General features: G+C 34.3%; 1 protein-coding gene across 1 annotated transcript; it reads right to left on the bottom strand.

Moving 5' to 3' along the window:
• Positions 1-104: 104 nt before the first annotated feature.
• Positions 105-10,410, bottom strand: LOC108347864 (UDP-N-acetylglucosamine diphosphorylase 1). Its single transcript, XM_017587313.2, has 15 exons — positions 10,058-10,410; positions 9,843-9,897; positions 9,578-9,729; positions 7,849-7,888; positions 5,619-5,711; positions 5,432-5,544; positions 5,270-5,344; positions 4,166-4,205; positions 3,943-4,025; positions 3,760-3,837; positions 2,382-2,525; positions 1,405-1,472; positions 942-1,056; positions 676-832; positions 105-498 (listed from the first exon to the last, which is right to left on the bottom strand). The coding sequence occupies exons 1-15, from the start codon at positions 10,217-10,219 to the stop codon at positions 401-403; spliced, it is 1,473 nt and encodes a 490-aa protein (XP_017442802.1). The 5' UTR covers positions 10,220-10,410; the 3' UTR covers positions 105-400.
• Between the last annotated feature and the right edge of the window lie 1,216 nt (positions 10,411-11,626).

Genomic DNA, 11,626 nt, shown 5'->3' with positions numbered 1-11,626 from the left:
ACATACTTCTGTACCGTTTCCTGGTTATTTCCTTACACCTCTATTCCCCGTTTTACCACAAAGTGGTGAAATTTCAATAGTGCCCTAAAATGGTATGACGTGAATTAATTTGGAAATGGGGCGATATATTTGAGTCTGCTTGGGCAAATAAATGCTCGGTAAAATTATGATACATGTACATTCCTCAGCAATACTAGAACAGATCAGTGGCAAAAAAGAGAAAACCAAAAAATAAAAAAAAAAACAAAAGCCAATCAGAAACAGATTGGAGAAGATAATATACATTGATACAAGTGAATGATGAGTGACATGCCCAAATTAATATTGCAACACGTATGGAACTGAGAACTCCCTCATGGTAGTGTAGGTCACAGCAAAGCCGCACGAACGAACGGTGGAACTAGAATGTGATCTCACAAGGTGCATGAAATGTTCTTCCTCGACATATAGGTTCCAGGTTTTCACCAGTATACGAACAGAGTGGTGACACTTCAACACCTGAATGAGGGACAATGACATTTCGTGAAAGGAAAAAGAAGAGTTAAGTAAAACAATAATCTTTGTAACGAAAAATACTATCTCTCGATCTCTTTCTGTCGAAGATTGTGTGTGTGAGGAGAATAGTCCAGCCACAATTATATTTATTCTCTCCTAGGCTGTGGAGTAATAACTTACCGGTTGCATATAAGGGCACTGAATGTGTTAAGAAGCCACCTGCAGCGACTACCCATCGAGTATGGAGTCGAAGAACAAGCAGTTTTGCACTGTCTGGAGTGTCAACATTGGATCCATTTGCATTTTTCACCGGTGCAAATTCTTCTTCCCGTAATACCTGAGCAGGGATGCATAAAATATGCAATAATAAGAGTAGAGCATCCTAAACATACATCACGTCAAGAAATGAATTAACCATTTTAAGTAAAAATTAGAATTATAGTCACCTCAAAAAGTGCAGTCGTAGGAGCATATGGAAACGCATCAAATATAAACTGCTCAAGTTTTAATCCCACTGTATATCCATGTATGGAAGGTATTTTCTTCTCTGCGAGATGATAACTGCGCATAAAATCAATGTTCTGATCAACATATATAAAACTCCTAAAAGATGGCAGATTATTTGACCCAGAGAAGTCAAAAGGTAACTCCACCGCTTTTTTACTTCATCAAGATTCATTAACTACTGATAAATCAGGCATTAGAAGAATAGTGTGATTAATCTTCCTGAGTAATCCATGTTATCAGATTAAAGTAGCGAAGTAGTTTTTTTTAACTCTTATATGACCTTAAGGCTACCAGGTTGCATGGCTTGCAATTAATAATTCTCGCATTTGAAATTCAAAACAGTGAGAAGGAGGACAAATAATGGGGGCAGGGAAGTTAGAATGAAGAGGGCAACAAACATACATGCTGTCTTTTTCAAGGCCATTTGCTACTTGGTTCAGAAAATCCAGAGTGAACATGTGTAAGCAGACCTGAAATCACAAGATTAATCAGAAACCTAAAGTACGAATATTTTCAAGATCTATACATGACCTGATAAAAACTCGTGCTTATCGCCTTAAAGGGTTTAGAGAAATAGATTAATTGAGACCATTGCGTCATTGTCATGTGACCTTTACGAATTTCGTGTGGTCTATAAAGAAATTGAGTTATGAATCATATCAACAAAAGTCACTGTGATGGCAACCAGATGGATGCACAGAGAAGACAGCGTTGGTACAAAATAATAGGAAACAAAACTAGAAGGTAATTCTCATCATCAGAAGAGATTCAGGACTTTTTACATTTGATATGATCATATATTCTCTTTTAGAAATTTCCATTGGTCTCTAACGGTGTATTCCCATTTGCTAACAGAGAATATCTGATCATATCAAAGCGCAAAAGCTCCTCTCCCCTGTCTGGATCTCAGCAAGCTAATATCAACAGTTGATACCTTTGGTTTCCACTTATTTAGGATGTGTAGTAATATGACCAGGGAGTATTAGGCAATTAAAAATGTAGAGGTAGGGAAGCTGAAACAGTAGAAGAGGGTATAGAAGTGTGGGCATTCTGAAATTACCATTTGGGATCTGAGCATTAGCTTTGTTGGGAAAAAGGAAAAAGTTTGGACGGAGAATTCTCTCCCTTTTCTTAGCACTTCAATAAACATTACGAAAGTAGTCAAACCCTCATCCTTTCTTTTATCTGTCTTCTCATGTTTTTTTTTTTTCTTTTCTGTTTTTCTAGGTTCCTAACATAGGGTGTTAACTCTTCAACCTTGGCTTTCTATTCTAGAAGATCATAATCAAAATTCAAGGGTACTGATCCTCAAAGCTTATGGCAGATTGAATGCAGAAAGCAAAAACCCATGAAATTAGAAAGAGGACAAATAAACTAACGTTACTCCAACAAAAACGAAGACGGCCAGTTGCTTGATTGACTGCAGAAGCTAGTGATGACTCCAATTCACTATATTCAACAACGGTAAGAGGACCACCTTTGCCTCGTCGTACAAACACACCAACCTTTTCTTGTGGATATGCCTGTATATAATGAAAATTTAATACCATAAAATATGCGAAGAACAAACTTAACTGAATCACTGGTTTTGAAGTGGAAAAAAACTACTTTCATCCGTCTCATGCAATTTTCATCAATAACTGATTCGGAATATTACCAACATCACAAGATACAGAACTCCAAGCAAATTAGAATTCAGCTAGGTATATATATTGAATGCATGCTTCCGTTGTTTTCCTAGGCTAGTATGTCTTAAACAAATAGCTTTTTCTTCTCTTCCCCATGAACGGTACGGCAACATAACCATGCAGATAGAAGACAGAAAATTATCAATAATTAATAGATACTGACCTTGTTTTAATAATCACAGTATAGGGATAATAAAGTGGGTTATAATCCAGGGAAATAAGAACATAATTATCAGTGTATTTGGTAGAAGGAGAAACAAGAACGCTCAAGTGTATTCTTACTGTCATATCTTCTTTCTGCATATTCATTGAAGGACCTGAAGCATTGAATTTTTAATCAAGGTTGATGAGATGTGACATGATAGCGAGGATGAATATGGCCAAAAAATTCATTTTAAGGTGTGGGAAATCCTCTCCCCTTATCTACCTTTAGGGACTGAGTTCAGTTTGATTTAAAGTCTAACTAGTATTAATACAGGTTACTTGCATATGTTTAATTCAATCATGCAAACTTTATACTCTATATGTTTAATCCTAGGCATGAAGCATACATGTTCAGATGTCCAACATTAGCCCCATCCTTGAAAGGCTTTGGCATGCCACCCTCGCAGAGCTAAGTTTGGAATTGAGGATTTGAGATAGCCATTCTATTTATAATAGGGTATCATCTCAATCATCATCATAATACAATCTAACTGCGATGTAGGAAATGGAAATGTAACAACGACAACAGATTCAAATAAAGGAACTAAACAACGAAGCATCCTGGAAAAAACATATGAAAAGTGATTATCAACAGCCTAATAGTTTATCATATCATCCATCTAATCATAAACAGTCATAACTAATCTACAACTGGACAACAAGCATTAGATCTTCCCCATTTGTTCAAGAATAAACTCCCCGAATTGAATACAATGTTCATAATTTTAGTGAAAAGGCAAATCCACACAGCTAGGTTTCATTCTTTGCACAGATGGGAAATATAAGCAGTAAATAACTTGACCTCTCAAATTGAGAGAGTATTCTACAAATTATCTCAACAGGAATTACATCATTTATCTGTTACCTTGCGGACAACTTTTGCAGCAGCAGCAACACCTTTATCAATAAAGTAGCCTAAAAATGTTGGATCAGCAACACGAACCTGTTTTCCACAAGTCCTTATCAAAACGTCTTCAAATGAGAAATGATAGCTGACCAGGAACACAGGTTAACAAAAGAAACAACATAGGTAAAAAAATTAAATTACCAGTGCATTATCAACTCCATAGCAATCAATATACTTAATTCCTTTTGAGGCCATGTCCTCCAATAATTTGGTTGATTTCAGAGCTGAACAGAAAAAAGAAAAAAGGTATTCCAACATATTCAATTTTGACCAACCAATATGCTAAAAAAAGCAAATCAGTCTATGTATGCATTACAGACTTGAATATGAAATAATAACTCGTGTATATAAACCCGCTAGGTACCTGAATACACCCCGCCATTCCCGTCAGGAGCCTTTGCTACCTGGCTTTAAAAGTTTCAAATATTAACCAACATACAATTCAAAAATAGGAACATAAAACCAGAGGTACAGTTAAAACTTAGCTAGATAACTAAAACAAAACCAAAAATTAGGCATAAAGAATCATGTCTTCGACTTCTCCTTCTCTAATTAGATAAATTTACATTTCACATGTCCAAAAAGAATTGAAGGGAAAGTTAGAAAATCAAGGCCTTTTTTAAAGTTAGTCTCCAGTTACTTTTGTTACTTAAAATGTCTTAATCATATGCCCAATTTAAAAATGTCATGCCATAAGGATTAAGGAACCCTGAATACTCTATAATCATTTCAACATATGGATTAGTAAATCTTTCTTTCCAACTAGAAATCCTCAATTTTAAGTAGTCCCGGTTGTTTAAAACCAAATATGCACATAATCCAGCCCAAAATGAAAACTCAATTCTCACATTCCCTCCAACTTTTTACACATAAATGTGTTCTTATTTTTCGTGAGTACTGTGAAAAGAAGGCAATAAATAGCAATGTTAAATTGTAAAAAAACTTGAAGGAGGAGCAGAAGAAAATTAGACACAATTGTTTATTGTTAATTAATTCCCAGATAATTCTTTGGAAAGTATTTAAAAACATCTGCCAGTGGACTTGCTTGGAAGATAAAGACTCTACCAGGGTGACACCTAAAGCAGTAATGAATTTCATTATTACTATCACATACCTAACCAACCAATCACAAGCGTTTTAGTTAAGAATCATATGTGGTGTATTCTCTTATTTTCAGAAGCTATTTGTTACGTGTACTTTTACAGGACACTTCAACGTGAACTAGTCACACACTGATATGCAACAGCAGCCAAATTCCAATTTTGAAATACTTAAGGAGATGCATACAGTTGCTCCAATTTGTGGCATAATAACACGATCAAATAAATAAATTATTTATCCGAAATAATAGGTTGAATGGTAAGTTCTTGGTACCCTCATTTTTCAATGTTTTAATTAACATCCATTTAAGAAACCAAAAATTCAGAAGAAAACGTATATAGAACTCAGTAAAAGAATGAGAGCACACCCTGTATGGAGTCTCCATAATAAATCTGCCATCCTTAGAAACACAAGGGATTGTTCCTTGTTGGAAAAAGGTAACCTATACCAAAGAGGTGAGATCTATAGTAAGTAAACGATGGTAAAACAAGTACTAAAATAGTGCCAGAAAATGGTTTAGACATCTTACCTGTTCAGCCTCGAGACCAAAAAATTTATGACTTTCAAAGAATTTTCGTGTTGCCTCATCCGTGAATGGACTAGTCATTATGTACCAGTGTACTTGTACCGAAGAAGCAGAATCTGCAATACATAAACTGATGAGAATGTAACAGAATTATGCATGAAAAAACTGAAGCAAGACAAGTGGAACTTACTCTCATTTGTAGCTTGAGCCGCTAGTCTTTGGACACACAGAATCCTCTCAGCTTGAAGTTGGAAGAGTGATTTTCCAGATGGAAGTCCAATATCTAAAATATAACATAATTGTTAGAAATATGATTTAATTATGTTAGAGATATGATTTAAACATAACATTAAATAGAGAGATATGATATATGGTAGACAGTAAAATCTTACCAATTCACCAAATATTTTCCATATTTAAATATTAATTTTGTTCTCTATTATTATTCATTATGAATAATAATACTAATGTGTGAATACAGTAAACATTACAATCCTTTCAATATGGTATAGGTATTATACTTGGTGACCTGTGTTACCACTAATTCACTGTTAGGCCTTGACTTTTTTTCTAGGTGAATTGGCCTGGATTTTGTCAAGTAAACAATATCCAATCTAATGTAATAATTTTTACTCTCTCGTAGTCCCCACGCCTCGAAGATCTTTTTTTTGCTTCGGCAGCTGTCCCACTCTCCGAGCCTCTATGTTCTGCCATGCTCTCCAAGCATTTTTGTCCCCTGACAGCCGCTGTGTCCTTTGAGCATCTTTACCTCCCGGTAGCCACTGAGCTCACCTACCATATTTTTCTCTTACCGAAGCCGTTCTGATCTCAAGGCATTTTTCACTTCTTGGCAACCACTGCACTTTCCAAGCCTCTGTGTTTTAGACCACTGCCATACCCTCCGACATACATTGACTCATATGGTACATATGGCCAGCTTATCATTGTAATTATTTACTGTATCAACTCCAGTAACATGACTTTCTTATGGGATTTTCTGTTAATAACATTTGTAACAAGCTTGTCTTATACATATGCTTCAACTTTAACTTGAAGGAGTGTTAGAAATATAATTTGAATATTACATTAGATATGATATGATTTGATAAAACTATCTTACCAAATATTTCTTATTACTAAATGTTAGTTTTATTCTTTATTGTTGTATCTCTTCATTATAAATAAGAATACTAATCTAACACACAATTACAAGCAGACCTTTCAATTATAATAAGACAACATGATTACCCTTCAAGTTCCTTCAAATGACAAAATTACCATAACGTGTAACTTACTTTTGAGATAAATAAAATAGTAAGTGACAAATAAATACAGAAAGGCTTATAAAAATTTCACAGAAACGCAGACTGATACTTAGATGAAATTTAGGAGTAAAACTATGAAAAATACTAGAGAGGAAACGGAATGGGAATTCAAGCTGAGAGGAAATGAACTTAGTTTTCATATCTACACCCAGTAAAAATCAAAGTGATCACAGAACCAGAAATTATTAGCTACCTTTTACTTCTACACGCAAATATCAACTTGCTAGTGTGCCATCAAGGCTCAACATTCAACAAGCACCTTTCTGCTTCTATGGCGAGTATATTTTGCATTCTTTCTTACCAGAAGAATTTTAACTAAAGAATCTACATATAAATAGAAGCTTCCTGGTTTTCATTTAGACCAAAGAAAGTTGTAATCTTCCTAAAACTTGTTTGCCTGAAATAAGCATCTTCTATTGGTTCTAATTACTAATTATAATAATATTACCATGAAATAGAAGAGTGAGTGAGTACGTCAATACATAATTTGTAAATTATAAACATCACTAAAATCCACGATAAATGAAAAAATGAACTGAATGAAAAAAGAAATACACAGTAAAAATAAGGACAAAATAGAGAACAAATGAGTATATATGAACCAAATGATGAATACAATGTGCAGTGATAACCATATCATACCCTGTTAAATGTTTAAACAAACAATAATGATTTTAACATTATGTAGGAATTTATAAATTTCCCAGTAACATAAGAAATTAAAGGAACATGGGAAAGAGGGGAACAATTATGAGAAGGGATGAGAAGTAGACTGGGGGAGTTGGAAATTTTATAGAGGGCTGAGAAGAGAGATAAGGGGCGAGAGAGAATATATTGGGGAAATTTCAGTCTCTGTAGCTTCGACTCACCTATAAAAATTGAGAGCTTTCTTATATTTCAGATCATATTTTCTACTTGTATTCCCTACCTTTATCCAAAAGATATCTACAGTTTGTGTGGAATCCCATTTAGATGCATAAAAGAAGCATTTCAGAAGTATTATGCCTCTCTTTCTCTAAAAACTGATCCAATATGCCAACTAAAGATACTTTAGATTAAAGTAATATGCTTTCAGTATCAAGTGAGAATACTCACTGAAACATCCTTTTGGATCCGAACTTCCTAGTCGAGTACCCTGCATTTAAAGTTTTGGGACATTTTTAAGTCAGCCAAACAGATGGTCAACAACGTAACATAACAGTTAAGAATGAAGATTGAATGGTACGTAAAAAATGATCCAGGTGCACCAGTTCCACTAAGAATGTAATAGTGATACATAGCTAATATTCTGAGACTGAAGACAGTAAGCATCAAAATAAATCAAGGCCAAAAGATTTTTTCCTCCAGCTGCCTTTTGTAAAAGATTTGTTTTATGCATCATATATCATTTGTAAGTAGTAACATATTTCATGCTACAAGTAAATGTTTATAATTAAATTGTTGTCCAAATTTACTGTAGGTGCTTGTTCACAGGAAAAGTCCAGTGTAAAAATTACCAAGAAGAAAGCATAAGACAATTCATCAGGCTAACATTTCCTGACTACATGCTGCAAAAAGTGCTGAGTAAAGAAAACAAATGTATAATATCAAAATTTAAGATGAAGTAAGAACTGGATCAACATTAACCTCTAATACAAATGCATAACCATATAAAAAATTAGTTACTTTTTAATTTTTTCAACTAAATGTAACACTTAGTTCATGATACTACACTTAGTTTCATGATTTGCCTATGCCAAAGGGAGACTTCTTAATTTGTCGAGTAAAGAAATATCGAAAAAAAAAGGCAAAAGACATCTATCGAGATATATTTTTATTGAGGTGAGAGAGAGACACTAGGGCAACCCCATAACATAAAGCAACTTTATTGCACTTAATGATTGATTACAATAAATCAGGTTAAAGCGACTGCTTTTTATGCCCCTAAGAATATTTTAAGTTAAAAACAAAAGAGATTATATTAGTTGTACCATAACACATCGAAGCAGATTACTAAAGTTAAAAAGAATACATAAAAGAGCATCCGCTCTTACAATCACACCTTTGCAGCTAATGATGCTGCTTTTTAGGGACAATCAAAAGCAATGACCCCGAGTTCTACTTTGTCTCTAACGGAGAAGGTTCCCAAAAAGAGTAAGCATAATAACAAAATAATGATAGAAATACAGAGAAATGATACTGATTGCCGATCATACTACTTCCTCCAATCCTAAGATTTTTTTTAACTAAATCACATTCTTTAAGAAAATTAATTAGATAAACCGAAAACAATAAATTCATCAGTTTGTATCATTATTTTAAAGTTATATATATATATATATATATATATATATATATATATATATATATGGTTAAAATATCTGTTAGAGACATTGATATTCATAAATCTTTATATTCTAAATCATAATAGAGAAATCTTTTATAATTTATTTAAAAAATTTAACTAAAGATATTTTAAAAAAAATAATCAATACTCCATTCAATTAAAAAAACTCATATATAAAAATGCAAACAATTTTCTAGAAAGTCTTAGAAATATAAATAGGAGAGGAGGTAGTATAATTTCTTTTAGTGATTATCTATAGTATCATGATCATTATCAATTATGCACTGAGTGTAATAAATTTAGCATAAAACATGACTATAACACACCAATGTGCCTATCCAAAGATTCTAAACATATACATAACTGGCACCCACTTGAATCAAACAATACTAAAATAACACATCGTTATTATCATTCATTATCTTCCAATCACTAAAAAAGTTAACAAAAAAAATAGAAGCATGTGCATATGTTCGTCCAAAACAGATTCGGATATACCTGGCCACCGGATAAAAGCAACACAGCTAACTTGCCATCTGAAATAGCTTTCAACCCCATTTTCCACCATCTCTCGCGATCCTCTTGGCTTCTATCCTCCACGGTGGACACACTGTTCTCCGGCACAGGCTCAATGGCCGCCGACGGCAGTCCTGGCAAACAATCACAGTTCAGCCACAGGAGGCAGACAAACAATCACGCACATGAAGAGAAGAAATCGATTGGATTAATTAACAAACACACAATCACTAGTTAACATCCAAACCTTGAGATCGCAGCGAGCACCGAATAATCCGGTCAATTCGCGAAAGATCTAAACTCTGCACACGGAACACATTAGTTAAACAAAACAAAACAAAAGATAAAAGGATCCGAAAACAAGAAAACAAGAAACGCAACGAAGTCAAGTAGCGAATCTGAAGCTCGCGCTTCTATTCAGAGACTCAGAGAGCGAATTGGATCGGGAGGAAAATAAATCACCTCAATGTCCTTGACGAGAAGGTCTCGTTCCTCGGGGGAGAGCTCATACCAGAGGGCGAAAGCGTCTTCCTGACCGAAGTCTTTGAGTCTCTCGAGGAGAGCTTGGGGCGGCGGAGAAACGATGCCGTTGCCTTCGAATCCCACCGACGACGGTTCCCTCATTTCGCAATCTCTCTCACACGCTATCTATCTCACTCTCTTCGATTTGGATTCAGATCTCGAATTGTGAAGATAGCGAGTGTGAGTGAGGTTGAGTGTTGTTGTTATGTATAGATGGTTTGTTATGAAGACAGGGGAACAGTGAGGAGGAAGACAAGAATCAAATCGGTAACCACCCTCCTTCGGTCACTCTCATAATTACCTAAATACCCCTCTCTCTTTCACATCTGGATTATGCTGCTGCCGTCATTATCAAATTCCCTTTAGTAATTTCACCAAACCATAAAATAATATAAAATAAAAGTTTGGACAAATTATTTCCTAATAACATTTAATTATTTTATCACATCTCAATAATTGATACATAGATTGAATGATAAGTTAATTTTATTTTACATTTTGATATAATTAATATGCATGCAATGCAAGTTTCTGAGTCTTAGCATTTCATTAACTTTGACAGATGTTTGTTGTTCTGATATTGATGAAGAGCAATAGTACCAATCTTGCATATTCTTTTTTGGGGTGTTTTATAATAAATAATCATAACTACCAAATAATCATCTCATTCAGTCGGTTGAAGTCCTGAACAGTCAGTCACCCAACACGAGTAAAAAAGCATTTAAATTGAAATACCCACCATACCACACCACACACTATCCACAAGGACACATTATATAAGATTGTTTGGATGATCTCAAGTTGATAAATTTTTCTTTAAGCAAGCACATTGCAATAATTTAATTTTGACAGATTACCATAATAGCACCCCCAACCGACCCAAGCATATTGGTGTGGAGAGCAATAGCTTGGAGTTAGGCAAAAGCATATGTCAAATTTATATCTACGGATATGCTCTTGATTCTATCAATATCATAAACATATCTTGTCATGCCATGGCCCGCTGATGTGAAATTCCGATTCCACCCTCATTCTCCTATCATTGCACATTTTCGTATTTTCCTTTTACGTACGCACACGTAAGATGCTCGTGTATGCTAAATCAAAATTCTCATATTTAAAATAAATAAAAAAATAAATTTTGCAGATCTAGAAATTTACGTGCATATAGGATGGCAGACAATTCACACAAAGCCGAAAGGGACACGTACTGCATAGATACTTAACATCGAAAACAATTCGTATATACATGTATTACGATACGCAGAAAATTTAGTTAAACTACGTTTTCAAATCTGTTTCCCCAGTCCCTGTAAAAGTACGTTTAATGGAAGAGTGATAGGGAGATACTTTTGGATATAAAAATATGTAGATAGTCTACAATTAGTGGATGCTGTGTGGGCTCAATTTAAACGTAATTCTTTCAATCCAATGCATGTAACTACTACTAGAGTTAGCAGTTTTAGTCCAATAGGTTTGATGAAAATATATAAATTAATATTTTATTAT

This window comes from Vigna angularis, chromosome 1 (genome assembly GCF_016808095.1).
Source record: "Vigna angularis cultivar LongXiaoDou No.4 chromosome 1, ASM1680809v1, whole genome shotgun sequence".
Classification (NCBI taxonomy): domain Eukaryota; kingdom Viridiplantae; phylum Streptophyta; class Magnoliopsida; order Fabales; family Fabaceae; genus Vigna; species Vigna angularis.
The sequence above is the reverse complement of the archived record's forward strand: the minus strand, read 5'-3'. Positions and strand labels throughout refer to the sequence as shown.

Excerpts from the sequence above, each read along its gene's own strand:
- LOC108347864 (XM_017587313.2), bottom strand. The coding sequence starts at position 10,219 with ATGAGGGAACCGTCGTCGGTGGGATTCGAAGGCAACGGCATCGTTTCT. Across the intron at positions 5,712-7,848 it reads GGATCCAAAAGGATGTTTCA|ATATTGGACTTCCATCTGGA; the intron begins GTGAGTATTCTC and ends GTTATATTTTAG. Across the intron at positions 3,838-3,942 it reads ATGGAGTTGATAATGCACTG|GTTCGTGTTGCTGATCCAAC; the intron begins GTAATTTAATTT and ends TGTGGAAAACAG.